Raw genomic sequence first — 17,486 nt, 5'->3', positions numbered from 1 at the left:
CCAAGCTGGGTTTGGTTTTCCGTGCTCCTTCAGCTCCCCATTCTGATTGCCTTTTTCACTTGCTTTTTTTTATTCCCTTTTTGCCACTGGGTATCACCATTAACACCCTTGCTGATCAGTTATTTCTGATGTTATTGACCACCCATTCTGGTCAATGGTCAGCCTTGCTTTGTGGCCAGTGATCAACTGGATTATTTTTCACCTGTTTCAGCTCTTGGTCTTCAAAGATCTCTTAACTTGGATGTGAGGGCGATCTGGCTGCGACATCTGTCACCCCATTGATCGCCAGGGTTGATTCGGCTGATCTGGCTGGCTAGGCGGGTGTCCCCCTCCTCCCTCACTGATCCATGTGCGTCCCTCCCGAAGCTGCGCGCTCGGTGGAAGAGGACGACCTTCCCCCCAGAGGAGAGGACCGGTTTTCCGTCAAGGGTATAGGAGTAGCTGCGCTCCCCTGCTAGAACCTCCAAACAAGCTCTCAAAGATCTCTTAACTCTTTCCTCCCAGTGTGCTCTGATCCCATCAATATCTGGCACTTCCTTTTTGAAAGCAGGAGGACAGTTATCTCATTTTTTTTTTTTTTACAACAGAGTATCACTCCTGTAATAAAGTGCGCGCGCCTGCGCGTGCTCCTGCTCTCTCTCTCTCTCTCTCTCTCTCTCTCTCTCTCTCTAATGGGTCTTACAAAAATGAGCAATAGGCAAACACACACATCCTTAAGATTAGCTTCTGGATAAAAAAAATCTAAGAATACGGTCTTAGGATCAATGGTCTTCTACCTTAGCTATCTTTTCCTCTTTCCCATTTCAGAAACTTTTTTCATAGCTGAGGGGTGGTGCTCATTATGCCAAAACTGCATGCAGCTCAAACTCAAACTGGAATTGTGCCCCTCTGGCACTTTAAAATCTTTTAGCTCTTCCTCCCTTTGTGAGGATACACTTGTACACAATGTCAGCTCTTCCCTCGTTGTCAATTAACGAAACCAATAAAAGAACAAAAGCAAAACCACACTGGTGAACACCCACTATCCTTCTTAGGTAAGTTAGGGGCAAAACAGGAGATACAGAGGCAAACCCACCCCCTATAGAGCTCCCCATCAAGGGCAGCCTTCTCATCCCAATAGCCCTCTCTTCATGGCTGGCCTGGCAGAAACAGAATTGAGTCTCTTCCAGGTCTCCCTCCCCTCTCTAGTTATTACCCTCTTCAAAGGGGGAAGTCAGTGCCGAACTTCTTCCCCTGCCACCCCCTACCAAATGCTTTTGCCAACAAAAAAAGAGCCAAAGATGGACTTTCCAGGCCCATGACCGTCCCCAAATATTAGGAGAGATCTGTTTCCTGGGGTCATGGAGTGAGGACACAAGGCCAAAGTTCTCCCCACATTCCACTTCCCTTGGGAAAAGCAATAAAGATCAGTTTTGTTTTGTTTAACTATATTTTATTGATTTTTTACAGAGAGGAAGGGAGAGGGATAGAGAGCTAGAAACATCAATGAGAGAGAAACATCGATCAGCTGCCTCCTGCACACCTCCCACTGGGGATATGCCCGCAACCAAGGCACATGCCCCCGACCGGAACCGAACCCAGGATCTCTCAGTCCACAGGTCGATGCTCTATCTACTGAGCCAAACCGGTCAGGGCCAGTTTTTTTTTTTTTTTAAGGAAAAGGCTGTCATTCCCAGTAGGAGCAAAAATGCCTTGTAACCACCATTTCCCTATCATCCCAGATGCTGAAAGGACACTTAAACTCCTTATTTCTTTATTCCCTTCCTTGTTTCTGAGGCTAGAATGTATTCCTTCATGCATCCCTTTCGCACTCTGCTGGGTTACGGGACCACCAGCAGAAGCCTACAGCAGTCTCCCGGGGAGTCTTGTGGGATAACACCCTTTTCTGTGAGTTGGAGAAGGGAAGCAGATCTTGGCCCTCTTCACACTTTGACAAGAACCAAAGAACTTAAGAATTGGGTCTGATGTTCTTTCACTTGAACCCGTTCAAGGCAGGGCCCCCAGAAAGCGTCCTTAATGGGGGTCCTCAACCAAGTTTGGTGTATCCTGAGAACAGAATGTGCTGACCCAGGCCTGAGCCATCCCCAAACTCCTCCCACTTCCCTGGTCACTAACCAGTTCCAGCTGTGCACAATCCCAGCCGTGACTTCCCATCTGGCTTCTAGGAACTCATGACTAATTAAAGAAGTGCATGTATGTGGGCGGGGTTCTTCTTAAAAACGGAGGTTTCCTGAGTAAGTGGCTTGGAGAGAACTCAGTCCCATTCAGCCAGGGAAAGTTCCCTTTACTGACTCCCTGAGGAGAAAACCAGCATCTCTTGATCACGAGCACACTGGCCTTAACTTAGTTACAACTTAGCTTTTTCTCACATCCAGTTTCCCGTGTCAGGACCCAGACTTGGCCTTTAAAAACCAGGATGTAGCCCTTCAGGCCACCCCATTCCAGTAAGGGCGTCTATCAGAGGGGGTGGGTGACAGTGTAGAGGTTGGCTTCTCTTGGGCTTAGAGATCTCTACAAACCTTTGCCCTCCACCCACAGCCCCATAGCCTCTGATCATTAGAACATACTCTCAGATTCTAACCCAATCCCTCCTGTGACAGTTTAACATACATAATTTAAAATATTTCTATACACATTCCAGGGAAACCAGATTGCAGGAAGGGAGCAAGCCAGCCAAAGGACCCAGGAGTTCTTTCTCTCACGGAATCAAGTTCTCTTTTTGGGGCAGACAGACTACATGTTGTGACCCTTTCACACACATTCCCCCAGCCCCCCCAGTGAGAGATGACAAATTCAGAGGGAAAAAGAGCTGGGTCAGCCTGGCTCAGGGGGTCGGGGCTGGCAGAGGGCGGTCATGACGCCATTACGGGAACAGACTTAGTCATGCAGTCCTTGTACTTAGGCCCTGCCTGCAGCCCCTGGCTCTAGGGGCTTTTGTTTGGGTGCCCCCCCAGAGGGGGGGGACTGGGGGGGGTACAAAGATCATAGCTTGAGCCCGAGGCTCTGCTGCTTCTTGCTGTGTGACCCAAAACAACCGATTAGAGACTCTTTTTTTTTATTTTCTACAAAAAGGTGATAATACCAGCCCTCAGAATTGTTGCTGCGATTTAAATAAATAAACAAATAAATTATCTGGCAGCTTTCACTATTTTCCTCAATTCTCTTCTGGATTCTTAGTATCTAGAATGTGGTTCTATCCCCCAGGGTCTTCGGAGGCCAGAGTGCCCACTCTGTCACCTTTCATGATAACCACCATCTCTCTCACTAACACACAGTCCTAAACATCCCGAGGATTTTTTTTCTTATATGAGGTGCCTGGGGGAGTAATCTGCTTCCACATTCATCTTAACTTTACTCCTTTTCCGTGTATCCTCCTTGTCTGTATTCTCCTCTTGCCGCCACCACCCTCTGCTCCTGCCCCTCCCCCATTATCCTTATTACTTTCTATTGCTTTCTCTTCCGCCGCAGCCAGCTTCCAGGGGCTGAGCCTGGGCAGGCAGAGCTGGAGCCAAACTCAGGGTCACTGTTCCAAGTAACTGCATCAAAGTTACTAGTAGTTCTCTTCTGTATAGAATTTACTGGTGGTTTTCATTTTCTTCCTTGTTTATTTTGATATTTTCCAAATTTACTACAGTGAGCAATGAATAACCTTTATTCAGAAAAACACACACACAAAAACTTTAATCAGAAAAATATTATCTTTTTTTAATTGATTTTTTACAGAGAGGAAGGGAGAGGGACAGAGAGTTTGAAACATCGATGAGAGAGAAACATCGATCAGCTGCCTCAAAAATATGGAACGCTTCACGAATTTGCATGTCATCCTTGCGCAAGGGCCATGCTAATCTTCTCTGTATCGTTCCAATTTTAGTATATGTGCTGCCGAAGCAAGCACTATTATCATTTTCAATTGGTTCATGTCTCGTTCACAAAAGCAGAGGGACTGAGGGGTGGGGTGTGGAAAAGAGGGACAGATGGGCAGGGTGGAGAAAGAGCCCTGTAGGGGGGCTGAGCATGAGCTGGTTCCCCAATTCCATCATTTCCTGGGGGCATCAACCTTAGTGGTGGGCTCATCAACCTTTCCACAGTCATGGCCTCTGTGACTCATCAGCCAGACGCTCTCTGTCCTCCCTTGCTGGTCACTGGCCATGTGGGACTTAGTCACCTGATTGTTACCCAGTTGAGTGCTGGGTGGATGAAGGTGACCAGCATCAATGAGGGCAACAATATGTGTCAGGAGTATCCCCCACCTCCATCCTGGGGTGTTAAGTGTTCCACTGTAGTCTATCTGTCTTTCAGGCTGGGGTGTAAGGAAGGGCTCAAAATTGGAGTCCTACTGAGAACGTGAGTTTAGTAACCATTCCCCCCATTCCTATCACTACTTCCCTGTACATTTGCATGGTATGCAAATGTTGTGTAAAGCATAAATGCCAGTGGAGCCTTCCCTGGCTCCTAACCATTTAAGGAACAAAGTTCTAGCCCTGGCTGGTTTGGCTCAGTTGGTTGGAGCGTCATCCCATGCACTGGAAGATCACGGGTTTGAACCCGGTCAGGGCACAAGATTAGGTTGTAGGTTTGATCCCAGATTGGGGCACAGGCGGGAGGCAACTAATCAATGTATCTCTGTCACACTGATGTTTCTCTCTCTCTCTCTCTCTCTCTCGTCAAGTAAAAACAAAACAAAACAAGAAAGCTCTAAGAGTCAGTGTACATGTGTTATGGAGTCAGCAGTAGGGTTCAAATACAGGCCAGACCAATTAGGAGCTCCATGTCCTTAGTCATGTTTCTTTTTTTGGCTCTCCATTTTCTCGTCTAAAAAATGGCCAGAATTATTCTTCTCTCATAAGAGGGTTGTGAGAATTAAATGAGATAATAGAAATCAACTAACACAAAGTAGGTTTCTAAAATGTAACTTTCCCTCTCCTTTCCCTCTCTTCCTTATATAGCATTCAGGACTTTCTAAACTCTGGTTCCCACCCTGATCATTTATTTGACAAAGATTTATTAAGCACCACCTGAAGGATTAAGCTCGCCTGGGGTAGGCACTAGGGACTCCGTGTGAATGAAGTAGTACAGACCCTCAGCACTTACTGAGCACAGCTGGCTTTTCTCAGCTCTACACTTTTATTTTTAAAAAATATATTTTATTGATTTTTTACAGAGAGGAAGGGAGAGGGATAGAGAATTAGAAACATCGATCAGTTGCCTCCTGCACACTCCCCACTGGGGATGTGCTCGCAACCAAGGTACATGCCCTTGACCAGAATCGAACCTGGGACCCTTGAGTCCGAAGGCTGATGCTCTATCCACTGAGCCAAACCGGTTAGGGTCAGCTCTATACTTTTACTCAAGGACTGCACTGTCCCTGTCCCTCAGTACCCTTTCACCCCATCCAGCTCTTGGGCAGCCTCCAAAATTTGCCTTCTCAAGGCTGGGGGAGGAGAAATTAACTGGGGAACTTCTATGCGTAGCCCATGAACACAGGCAACAGTGTGGCGAAGGCTTGGGAGGGGCGGGTGCAGGGAGGAGGGGCTCAATGGGAAACAAACAAGAAAAAAGTAAGGAGGACATCTGTAATACTTTCATCAATAAAGATAAATTACAAAAAAAGTCTGCCTCCTCAGTGAACCTTTCCACAGCCCCATGACCCTTAGGATGGGCACCTGGTTCCCCTCATTTCAGGTACTTGGATTGCCCTGACCCTCTCTGTAAGCTCCCTGTGCTCAGTCTCCTGCCCTTTACTTCTGTGTGCCCTTGTTAACCCTACCTCCATACCAGGCTCACTAAATTTTTGAAATCATGACTTTTTATGAAAGCAGACACAAGTCGGCTTCAAGAGCATTTACATTTCAAACTTGGGCCCTAGCCGGTTTGGCTCACTGGATATTGCGTTGGCTTGCGGACTGAAGGATCCCAGGTTCAATTTTGGTCAAGGGCACAAACCCAGATTGCGGGCTCGGTCCCCAGTGGGGGGCCTGCAGGAGGCAGCTGATCAGTGATTCTCTCTCATCATTGATGTTTCTATCTCTCTCTCACTCTCACTTTTTGTCTGAAATAATAAAAATATAGTTAAAAAACAAACAAACATCAATTTCCAACTTGGTCTTGGGGGCAAAAAAATATATAAGACCTCATCCTTGATTCCTTCACCTGAAATCCAAGCACCTAAGCTGCTTCCTACCTCTTAGCTTCACCATCCCCTCCCCGCCCAGCCCCATTTCAGAGTAGACAGGGAGACATGAAGGTTGAAGATGAGGAGTTTGCTGCCCCAGGTTGCTGGGGCATAGGAATATCCAGCTCCAGGGGATGACTGTGGTCCCTATCCCCAGTCTCTGCAGAGATTCTGCTTCTCATCCTCCTAAAATGCTCCCCTCCGCCCCCGGACAGTGTGAAAAGTCTTCCTACCTGCAGCAGAACACTCTGGGGCCTGGTTGGGGGATCTTCTTGACTCTGCCCTCTGGCAGGGCAGGGGTTAATGGTGAATTACAACATATCTCTGGGCTGAGTCACCTCCCACTGCCACTCCCCCCAGTTTCCCTATAAAGAGGACCAGAGACTAAAAAGTGAAAAGAACTGGAGGCAAGAGTCCCCCTGCCCCCCATCTTTGCGCCCTCAGGCTCCCAGAGATTCCAGGGCAGGGGCCGCAGTCAGCCTCTGGAGCTCCTGTGTGGTGGGACCATGAACTGGCGGCTGCTGTGGCTGGGCTTCCTACTTCCCATGACAGTCACAGGCCGGGCCCTGGGGCCTGCAGAGAAGGAGGCAGCAGTGGTGAGTCCCCTGGGCAGGAAGGACCTCAGCCAGGGGAGGAATCAGGGTACTGTCCCATAGCCCATCCAAGCCTCCCTCCTGACCGTCAACCTGCCTGCCTTCCCTATCCCTGCCCATCTTCCTCTTGTTCCACCGGAGCCCCTTTGCTAAGGTGCCTCTCCTTTAATCTTCCACGCCTGTCCCCTCCTATCCACATGGTTCTGTTAGGTCACGTAGAGGCTTTACCCTGAGACGAACCCCCTTTTTTATCCTGCTAACCGCTGCCTCTATCATAGGATTACCTTCTGCAATATGGGTACCTACAGAAGCCTCTAGAAGGACCTGATAACTTCAGGCTAGAAGATATCATGGAGGCTCTGAGGTGAGAGATCCTAAAGCGCATGCCTACAGGGTTGAGGTGGCAAGGTCTTTCCCTCTCCTTGTCCCTTCCTCTCCCTAAACCCACCTCTGCCTGACCCAAATCCATGTTGGTATCTAGGGAATGGGTGGTTATCACTGTCAGGGTGGTGGGCATGGGGTGAGATGGGGATTCAAAGATGAGAAGCAGTCATTGAATCTTCTGAGGCTCTAAACACTCCTTTGGATGCTCCGCATTGTATTCAAATACTAATATTGAGTCACAGCCCACATTAAGCATAATTTATATGCAAAAGTATGAACTGAGTTGAGTTGGGGTTGAGTTGTCGACATGCTGTTGCCTTTTTGTAGACATTTAATTCATCATTTATTTCTATTTTGAAGTTTTCTTTTTCTATTTTGGATCCAACGGATCATTCTTCTTTTTGCTCTCACATCTGTTCACAATCCCTTGAAAAGCCACTGTACCTGCAGTGCCTGATGGATGAAATTGCCCCAGAGCAGGCTGGGCTGGGAGTGGTATCCAGCCAGGAGGGGAGAAGTCTGAGAGAGGACAGGTCCTCAGGTGGGAGCAGGGGTGGGTGAGTCTTCAGAGCAGGGGATCAGGACATGTCTCCAGAGCAAGTTAGATGGCAGTGGGGGAGTGAGGGAAAGGCTACACCGAGGAGAACCTTACCCAAATAAGAGACTGGAGATGGGGAGGTAAGGTTGGAACGGAAGAGAAAGTCCAATTTATGAGAACTGGATGCGGGAGTAAACCCATCAGCTTCAGAGATTCTCAGCTATCACTTTGGGCAGCAGGGAGCCAAAGAGCTTTCCTCAGATGCCCAGTCATCCCAGATTCCCCTACCTTGCTAGGCCTATCCTTCTCCCTCTTTTCAGAGCTTTTCAGGAAGCATCTGAGCTTCCAGTCTCAGGTCAGCTGGATGAAGCCACAAGGGCCCGCATGAGCCAGCCCCGTTGTGGTCTGGAGGACCCCTTCAACCAGAAGACCCTTAAATACCTGCTGCTGGGTGAGGCCTGAGCCTGGGAGAGGGGGGATAGGCAGAGGTGGCAGTGGACAGCCTGGACTAGCTCAGTGTTGGATGGGTGGTAGGTAACCTGGTGGTTACCTGATTGATCATCACGTGGCTGGAGGGTTGTTGCATAGCTTTGCTGAGTGAATGCACAACATCAGCAGAGCTCTCTGGTTGGCAGAAGGATTTGTGTTTCTAATCTATTTCCTGGTCCAATAACCAGGCCGCTGGAGAAAGAAGCACCTGACCTTCCGCATCTTGAACCTGCCTTCCACCCTCCCAGCCCGCACGGCCCGTGCAGCCCTGCATCAAGCCTTCCAGTACTGGAGCAATGTGGCCCCCCTGACCTTCCGGGAGGTGCAGGCTGGCTGGGCTGACATCCGCCTCTCCTTTCATGGCCGCCAAAGCCCGTACTGCTCTAATAACTTTGATGGGCCTGGTAGGTACCAGCTCTTGGCTCTCACCAAACAGACCTCTGAGATTACCTCTGTCTCCTTGAGCCACGGACTCTGGAACCTTAATGTTTAGGCTGACCCCTATGCCCATCTACCCCTACACTCTCTAACCACCTTCTGACATTCCCTTGGGGAGCAGCTGATCACCTCCCTTGGACCCTGCTCAAGGCACAACCCAGAGAGGACTGGGCCAGAGAGGGGAGAGTGGTTGGGAGGAAACGTAGCAGAGTGATGGGCATCCCTGTAAGAACTGGGGGATGACAGGGGAATCCGAAAGAAGAGAGTGAGGTATCCAAGAGACAGTGACCAAAGATGGGGGAATTTTATGGGAATGGAGTAATTGGAGTTTATTACAGGAGCTCTGACCTCTTCCCTATCCACCTTTTGCCTTTGTCCAGGAAGGGTCCTGGCCCATGCCGACATTCCAGAGCTGGGCAGCGTGCACTTTGATGAAGATGAGCGCTGGACTGAGAGGACCTACCAGGGGGTGAACCTTCGCATCATTGCAGCCCACGAACTGGGCCATGCCCTGGGGCTTGGGCACTCCCGATATACCCAAGCCCTCATGGCCCCTGTCTACTCTGGCTACCGGCCCCACTTCAAGCTGCACCCAGATGATGTGGCAGGGATCCAGGCTCTCTATGGTAGTCCTTCCCCTAGTGATCACGAGGGCCAGTCTGATAAGCATCTTCAGGGTTGAAGAGGCAGTTCTAACCTCCATTGAGGGAAATGGCTTAGCTTATTTCTCTTCCTCCTGCTCAGCTGTTCAGACTTCTTTTTTCAAGAACTGTTTTTCTGACACTTCCACATCTAATCTTGCTTTGGGGCCTCTCTCCCCTCAGACCCATTCTTGGGGATGAAGAATGAATATTTCAACAAACCTTCTTCCTCCTAAATCAGAACATGCTCCTGCTAATATCAATATGATCTTGCCTCCCACCAAGGGAAACTCTCTAGGATTCCCTTTCCCCATCTCTATGGGGCCTCTGAGCCAAACTTACAGAGGAGTGAGAAGGCCAGGAGTTATGAGTTCTCTCTCTGAGCAGCATTACATTACCTTGCAGGCAAGAAGAACCCTGAGACAGAGGATGAGGAAGAAGTGACAGAACTCCTCATTGTACCCCAGGTGCCCACAGAACCCAGTCCTATGCCAGATCCCTGCAGTGGTGAACTGGATGCCATAATGTTGGGTGAGGCCCTTTCCCTCCAGGCTATAGGGAAGCAGTGACGGCAGCCTGCTGACCTTGAGACCTGGACAAATGGAAATGACGTGGGATCACAGCATGAGCAGGCAGGAGTTAGTGGTCATAGAAAGAGGCATGTGGCATGGGGGGGGGAGTGTTCAGAGCCAAATTAAAGATGGGCCAGGTAGGCATTTACCTCAGTTGCTGTAAGGGCCACTAAGACACACCTGGAAATACAGCAAGATGGAGAAAACTACACTGAGTGGCCAGATTATGATGATCTCTGAACGCATAATAATCTGGCCACTCAGTGTATGTTCTATATAATAAAAGGCTAATATGCAAATTGTCCCCTTGACCAGGAGTTCAACCAGCAGGCAGGCCGGCCAAACACCCATGTCCCCTCCCCCTGTCCAGGCTGGCTGGACCCCACCCATGCACAAATTCATGCACCAGGCCTCTATACAGACACACACACACACACACACACACACACACACACACACACACACACACACTGAGTGGCCAGATTATTATGAGTTCAGAGATCATCATAATAATCTGGCTACTCAGTGTATATTAACTGGAATGTCTATTAGAGAAGGTATTATACCTGCATGGAAGAATAACTTGGAAGCCACTGGGTTGGAAAGTGAGTTCCCCCAAGGGGAAGCAGTTCTATGCAGGGTTTTAGTTTCGCTAAGTGGACCAGACCTCAATTGCTCTGAACAACAAAGGAGAGGCTGAACTCTGGGTCCTCCTTCTCTACCTCCTTAACCTTACTGAACTAAAGTTGGATGAATTTTTGAGGAATCAGGCTGTGGGAGAAGGGAAAATGATCAGCCTGCCTGAGATGACCGTAAGTATTTATTTGACCCCTGTCTTTTTAATTTGTTGACACATCTTTGCTCTCAGGGCCCCGTGGGAAGACCTATGCCTTCAAGGGGAGCTACGTGTGGACTGTGACAGATTCAGGGCTGGGTCCCTTATTCCAAGCATCTGATCTGTGGGAGGGACTCCCAGGAAACCTAGATGCTGCTGTCTACTCTCCTCGAACACAATGGATTTACTTCTTTAAGGGTAAAGGGACTAGTTTATGTGTCTTATCTCAGAGGGCCTACCATCAAAGAAACCATAAAAGGGAGGGAGAGATGAGAAGTTTCTGAGAGGGTGCAAAGGAGGAACCAAAACTATCAACTGAAGACAGAGGTGACTTGTTCTTCTATGTTCTCAGGAGACAAGGTGTGGCGCTACGTTAATTTCAAGTTATCTCCTGGCTTCCCCAAGAAGCTGAATAGGGTAGAACCCAACCTGGATGCAGCTCTCTATTGGCCAGTCAACCAAAAGGTGTTCCTCTTTAAGGTACATACTTCAAATCAAGGGCAAATCCCTTCTTAGGATGGGTGGGCTACTTCACATGGAGAAGCTAAGACTTGTTTCTAAAAGGAGTTTTGCAGCTGCCGTGGACTGAGGGTAGATATCTGGGGTCCCTAAGCTGTCTCCTCATGCTCCTCTTTTTCCTTACCCACCCCATACCTAGGGCTCTGGATACTGGCAGTGGGATGAGCTGGCCCGAACTGACTTCAGCCACTACCCCAAACCAATCAAGAGGTTGTTTACAGGTGTGCCAGACCAGCTCTCAGCTGCTATGAGTTGGCAGGATGGCCACGTCTACTTCTTCAAGGGCAAACAGTATTGGCACCTCAACCAGCAGCTTCGAGTAGAGAAGGGCTATCCCAGAGATATCGCCCACAACTGGATGCACTGTCGTCCCCAAACCCCAGACACTACCCCATCAGGTGGAGGCACCACTCCCTTAGCCACAGGCCCTGACCACTCAGTCACAGGAACAACCTGGGCTACCACTTCCTTGTCCATAGATACCACCTTGAACTCTGACCACTCACCCAGAGACACAATCCCTGGTAATGTCATCCTCCCAGAGGCCTAAGACCTCAACCAAATGTCTCCTCACTGGACTGCAGGTGCTGCAGCAGGGACATGGACCATAGACCTCAGACCTCTCAATGTCCCAGCTCTAGCCTCCATTCCCCTGTGCTCTGGGTCAGCCCCCAACTCTATCCATTTCTTCTCATCCTAGATAGCACTTCTAACTGCATTACCTACTCTCTGGAAAACAGTGGTAGAGAGAAGGTGTCAATCAGGCCTGACAGGAGGCAACAGCTGGGAAGCTGAATACTTGGGTCCTGTTCTTCCTAGATGAAGTGCAAAAAAAACAACAGCAGCATGGCCAGTAAAATGAGCAAGGGTTTTGGAATCCTTGCGAATAACATTGGCTTGTTTATGACTTGAGCAAGTTAATGAACCTTGTTGAGCTTCAGAGTTCCCGTCTGCAAAATAAGGTTAATACCAATCCTGCAGGGTTGTTGCATTAAATGAAATACTATATGTGAAGTGCCTGACAGGGTCAGGCACATTTGTGTTTAATAAAGGCTAACTCCATGTTCATAAGAGAGGACTGAACAACTCTTCCTCTGGCTGTGTGTGTGTGTGTGTAGGTCCTACAGTAGTCCAGTCTGCTAAGGGAGTCCTTATCAGATTTTCAGTGGACAGAGAACTCGTCAGTATGGCTAACTTTGTTTTGGGATGCAAAGAAACAAAAGAGCAGCAACAATAGAGGCCAGACTCCCTGATTCAGTGTTTAATTAATGCCACTTTATTCACATGTTCTTCCTCCCTCTCATCATAGCCTTGCTGCCTAGAGGAGGGACATATCTTCCTTCATGATATCTTCCTTCATGCCATCTGGGGAATCAGGGAACTGACTTGGAGGGGGAGAATCACAGTGGGGAGAGTTAGAATGGATTAGCGGCGGCGGGGACAAAGTTCTGGTTAGGGGAGAAATTAGCATCACCTACACAGAAAGGCAGAGAAGGCACTTGTCTCCCATACAGCCCCCAAGACCAGGCTCCTCTGGGCAAAGGGCAACACTCTGGCATGTAGGCCAAGGCTCCCTCCTTGGAGCTAGAAGCCAGCTTTTGGGGGAGGCGGGGGCTGAGCCAGGCAGTGCCCCATGTTCTTCCCCACAAAGAAGAGAAAGGGAAGCACCACGGAGGACAATACCCCCATCTGAGGTAGGAGGAGGGGGCTGAGCCTATGGGGCCTGGGGGGAAAGGCTAATCAGGAACCCAACTATCCCCTAAGGAGGGGCCTGGGGATTGGGGGATCCTGGAGCTCCTCTGTGCCCTTCTCCCCATCAAAAAGCTATCAAGTGCCCAGCCAGTGTGGCTCTGTGGTTAAGCATCAACCTATGAACCAAGAGGTTGCTGGTTTGATTTCAGGTCAGGGCACATGTCCCAACTGTGGGCTTGATTCCTAGTAGGGGTTGTGCAGAAGGCAGCCGATCGATGCTTCTTTCTCATCGATGTTTCTATCTCACTATTCCTTCTCCATTCCTCTCTCTCTCTCTCTAAAAATCAATAAACACACATTTAAAAAAATAGCTATCAAGTGCTTTAGGAGGCTTCCTGGTTTTCTACAGTTCCTACAGAAACAAAACCCCTTATTTTACCATTTTGTGGCACACTGAGGCAGGTATATAAAAGGCTATCTGGGTAAGCCCCCCCACCCCTGCTTGATTTGGAGGGAATTAGGGAGTCAGTTACTTTAGGGAGCAGGGCACCTCTATTATTGGACAGACGTAGCTACTCATACGTCCATTCCTCTCCCCTCCCCAAGATTCCTCTGTATCTGTCTCTGAAACCTCTCCCTACAGGTCTGGTCTAGGTTGGAGCACAGATTCCATCCCCAGGTCTAAGAGGTGGGGAAGGTTGTGTGTGAGTCCTGTGGGCTCGGTCCTGCCCACCTGGTGCTCCCAGGCCCTTGCTAGGGGAATGGGGGTATCAGTGGAGGTTTAGGGTCAGGTCTGGGTGGAACCAGAAGGTGTGGTGAGGGGTATAGTGGAACCATAGTCAGAATCCAGGTCCAGGATGGTGTGGGGGGCTGTGGCCTGGCTGCCTGGTCCCAGTTGGCGATCTCGAAGGCTCTGGAGATAACTCTGGAGGGGCACAGGGCAGAGAGGACAGAAGGAAGGGCCTGGGTCAGTCCCCGTCGCACCCTGACCATCCCCATGTACCCTCTGCCCCATCCCCCCGAACGCCCCCTCCCCCCCACTCACCGGAGCCACACTGTCAGCAGGGCTCCGGGCGTTGGTGGGGAGCTGCCTCCGGAAGCTGCCCTCGCAGGGACCCACCCCAGGGGAGGTCCGGTGCCACTTGGCCTCTTGCTGACGGATCCGAAGGAGTTGGAGATGCCTGCGCTGGTGGCTCAAGACCACTGCTTGGGAGGGGGCAATACAGACTGAGGGCGGCCTCTTCAGACCCCAAATCCCGCCCCCAAACACACTCACACGCTAGAGAAATCCATTTGACCTTGTTCTGGCTCTATCAAACCTTGTCTTTCCCCCCACTTTCTTCCCCCAGTTCTTCTAGAAGAAACCCTTCTTTGGAGTCTTCCTACTCTCTCCTCCTGGACTTTCCTGAGATCTTCATTATTTTCCATAAACAGTGTCCAATAAATAACTTCCCCATTCCCCCTGACAATTTTTCTTCTCCTTCTGACCCAGACTTTTGGCTCCTCCAATCCTAACTTCCTTTCAATGTCCTGCCCCATTCTCCCTAGACACCTCCTCTCTCCTCTCAAGTGTATTTCCCCCCCCCCCCCCCCTTCCCCTCCTCAAGTCTGGGACCTGGGGACATGAGAAGGCACAGGCTGGCTGCTTCTGTACCATGGCGCTAACTCACCATTGGCGTGGCCTCCATGTTCCTCATCCATGAGCTTCCACTGGGCCAGGGCCCCAAGGGCCCCCAGGGCTGGCCAAGTTCCCAGCAAGACCCAGCTATACCAGCAGAGAGGAGGCAAGGCTGGAAGTGCCTGCAAGCGTTGGCCCAGCCGACTGCCCAGTGCCAGCCCTTCCAGGAAATAGTCAGCACAGGCCACCAGCACCGCAGCACCCAGCAGGGCTGTGCCCAGAATGGTGAATGGACGTGGCCACCGAAGCGTGAGCAGGGCTCCCAGCAGTGCCAGCCCCACTAGCCCCCCAGCCGGCACCCAGGCTGAAGGTGGCTGGTAGATGGGTTCGGTGCCCAGCAGGGCCCCGGCACCCAGGGTTAGGCCTAGCAGGAGACCAGTCAGGAAGAGCCCAACACTGCGAACCAGCATGGTGACCAGGCCGCAGAGGAGTCCGATGCCCAGCGCAATGCCCGCGCTCACCTCCAGGCTCAGCTGTGTCTCTAGCACTCGCTCCTTGTGGCATAGCAGAAAGATCACCAGAGCTCCTGATAGCAGGCCGGAGAGAAACATCACTGCCTTGAAGCAGCGGTAGCCTGGGAAGGGAGGCAGGGCACTGAGAGGTAGGAAGGGGTAAGAGGAGTCCATAGGGATGACTCTGATGGTAAGCAGAAGAGCAGAAGACAGGAGCAGCACACCCAGGGATCTCAAGGCAAGGGGCAGAAAGGAATAATATCAGGGAGGGCAGAGACTTTTCAGAAACTGTGAGGGGATGGGAGGGAAATAAGGAGGTAAGATGGATGCATTAAGGGAGTAAGTATAGAAAAAAGGTCTAGTCCTTCTAGGGGTGGTAGATGGGAAGCAATCGGCATAAGCTGATTCAGGTTATTGGGGAAGGGTGAAGAAGCCTTAAGCATGGATGATCATTTGGGAATGGAGTTTTGAGGTAGAAGGCATGGGGAAGGCCAGCGAGAGTGCCAGGGGTCACAGCTGGAGGGCATGGAGGGCATAAATAAGAAGAGCTGGCAAGAGCAGCATGGGCCATACTGAAGGTAGGCATTCCCTGATAGAGTACTAGAGGTAGCCCAGGAGCAAAGGAGAAAGTTAACAGCATCCTTGAGGGTGACAGTCTTGGGCAGCTGCCCCCCAGAACCCTGGCTCTGCCCTCACCGAAGCAGCAGTAGATGATTCCAAAGCAGCAGCAAAGAGCACACACCAGGGCAGGCGCCAGTTCAGGATTGTCCTGGGGTTCCAAGACACATCTTGGGTCTGGAGGCTCTGGGAGTTGTTGATTAAAGGGTCTGGGGTCAGAGGTCATGGCCAGGGGCAGCAAAGCTTCCTCCATGGCAGGAAGAGAAGGTGGTCACAAGAGGGGGAGGTCAATGTCAGCTCCTCTCATCCATCCATGAATGTCCTGAGGGGTTTGGGAAACCTGCAAGGGAGTAGGGGGCAGCAACTCAGGTGTCCATGAATTTTGAGGACTTTGTACCTCTACTTCCTTTGAAGAAAGCCCAATTTCAGGAGGGAGCATGGCCCTCCTGGGGTAACTAAAGAAATGTACGGGATTGGGTCGAGGGAAGCCAGCTGTCTCTTTACCACCCTGTGCAGCAAGGACACTAACTAAAACGTAAATGGAAATCTTATAAGGTGATGGACCTTTTTTTGCCCCCTAACTTTCCAGGGTGGGATGGGAGGAGTAGGAAGTCCTAAGATCTGTGGAAGGAGGAGTCCAGGGGCACGAATGGGACTACAGCAACCTATTCCAGCTGAAAATAGAAAGCTTGCCCCATCTGCAGCTGGGACTCAATATTACCACACTGGACTAGGAAAGGTGGGGTTAATAAAAGGGGGAGAAGGAGGAGAAAGAGGAGAGAAGGGTGGGGTCTTTGGACGGCTGCTCCAACCCCAGGGGAGAGGGGGGGGAGGGGCAGGAACCAAAAGAGTTTGGGGCAAGGAATCCACATTTGCCACGGTTTCAAGTCTCTGCTTCTTGGGAGATGGAGCTGTTGGGGGAGGGGCCTCCAGCCAGTCCGGCCCCAACGACCCCCATGGAATAAGCAGGCACCTTGCCCACAGATAGGTTCTGGTAGCCTCTTGCTCCTCCCCTCAGGACACTGGGACTTTTCCTGTCCCTCCCTTTCCCCGGGGGACTCAGGGCTGACAGCGGGGTTTGCACTCGGTTCCTGAGAGGAGCACACCGAGGAGGGGCTGGCATTGGGGGCACTGTGGGAGTGGGACAGGGTGGATGCAGCCACATTCCTTCAGCTGTCTTCTTGTGGACATCAAGGTCCTAACAGGCTGGAAGGGTTGGTTTGGGGAATCCCTGGGGTTCCTCTCCTCAATTCTCTTGGAAGCCTAGGGACCCTAAACAAGGAGAGGTTTGGGAGGGGGTGTTAACTACTCACCACCCTGCCAGGGCTGAGGAGAGGAAGGGGGTAGAAGTGCTTCCCTAGACCCCCAGCTGCATCCCTGCCCGGAGGTCCTAGGTGTCCCGGCGGCTGTCGGGCGTCGGTACCCCCAAGGCCATTCAGTTCGTTGCCCCCTAAACTCTTGAAAGTCGTAGCCCAAGCCCCGTGAACTAAAAGCAACCAGCTGGGGGGGTGGGGGGGTGGAGGAAGGCTATAGGGCGGGGGGGGGGGGTGACATCACGGGGCGGGCCCCTCCAACTCTTTCCCTTGTGTGTGGGGGAACACAGTTTACCTACTGCTTGAGGCTGGGACCAGAGACCCCCCCTCCAACCACAGCAGGGAAGGGTCCTGGGTGCACCAGAGGTCTGCGGAAAAGTCTCTGAATACTTAGGCGATGACTCGACAAGTGGAAGCTTTCAGAGCCCCCGGTGGGGTCTCAGCGCCCCCCTAGCTTTGCCTTGGTTTCTTCCACTTCCCAGAGAATTGGAGTATTGTCTCCTGGAGAACCGGGTGGTCGGGACTGGGGGTTTGGGGCAGAGGCTCTTGCTG

The 17,486-nt window shown here is 50.9% G+C and overlaps 2 protein-coding genes across 7 annotated transcripts; one reads left to right on the top strand and one right to left on the bottom strand.

Moving 5' to 3' along the window:
- The first annotated feature begins 6,527 nt into the window (after positions 1 to 6,527).
- On the top strand, positions 6,528 to 12,177 carry MMP19 (matrix metallopeptidase 19). 2 transcript variants are annotated; one of them, XM_079774350.1, is made up of 9 exons: positions 6,528 to 6,768; positions 7,044 to 7,129; positions 8,008 to 8,138; positions 8,365 to 8,580; positions 8,995 to 9,240; positions 9,661 to 9,786; positions 10,696 to 10,860; positions 11,015 to 11,142; positions 11,321 to 12,177. In XM_079774350.1, exons 1-9 carry the CDS (start codon positions 6,679 to 6,681, stop codon positions 11,729 to 11,731), a joined length of 1,599 nt encoding a protein of 532 aa, XP_079630476.1. In that variant the 5' UTR covers positions 6,528 to 6,678; the 3' UTR covers positions 11,732 to 12,177. The 2 variants fall into 2 exon arrangements, with proteins under 2 accessions (XP_079630476.1, XP_079630477.1); XM_079774351.1 differs by having other exon boundaries at positions 8,365 to 8,584; positions 8,999 to 9,240; positions 11,321 to 12,176.
- Positions 12,178 to 12,376: 199 nt separating this feature from the next.
- On the bottom strand, positions 12,377 to 17,448 carry LOC307101417 (transmembrane protein 198-like). 5 transcript variants are annotated; one of them, XM_079774353.1, is made up of 5 exons: positions 17,230 to 17,448; positions 15,700 to 15,961; positions 14,544 to 15,125; positions 13,919 to 14,079; positions 12,377 to 13,798 (listed from the first exon to the last, which is right to left on the bottom strand). In XM_079774353.1, the coding sequence occupies exons 2-5, from the start codon at positions 15,872 to 15,874 to the stop codon at positions 13,661 to 13,663; spliced, it is 1,056 nt and encodes a 351-aa protein (XP_079630479.1). In that variant the 5' UTR covers positions 15,875 to 15,961; positions 17,230 to 17,448; the 3' UTR covers positions 12,377 to 13,660. The 5 variants fall into 5 exon arrangements, with proteins under 5 accessions (XP_079630479.1, XP_079630478.1, XP_079630480.1 ...); XM_079774352.1 differs by lacking the exon at positions 17,230 to 17,448 and adding an exon at positions 16,935 to 17,116; XM_079774354.1 differs by lacking the exon at positions 17,230 to 17,448 and adding an exon at positions 16,935 to 17,116 and having other exon boundaries at positions 13,919 to 14,076.
- Between the last annotated feature and the right edge of the window lie 38 nt (positions 17,449 to 17,486).

The sequence above is a fragment of the Cnephaeus nilssonii genome, assembly GCF_951640355.1.
Source record: "Cnephaeus nilssonii genome assembly, chromosome: 6".
Taxonomy (NCBI): domain Eukaryota; kingdom Metazoa; phylum Chordata; class Mammalia; order Chiroptera; family Vespertilionidae; genus Cnephaeus; species Cnephaeus nilssonii.
The sequence above is the reverse complement of the archived record's forward strand: the minus strand, read 5'-3'. Positions and strand labels throughout refer to the sequence as shown.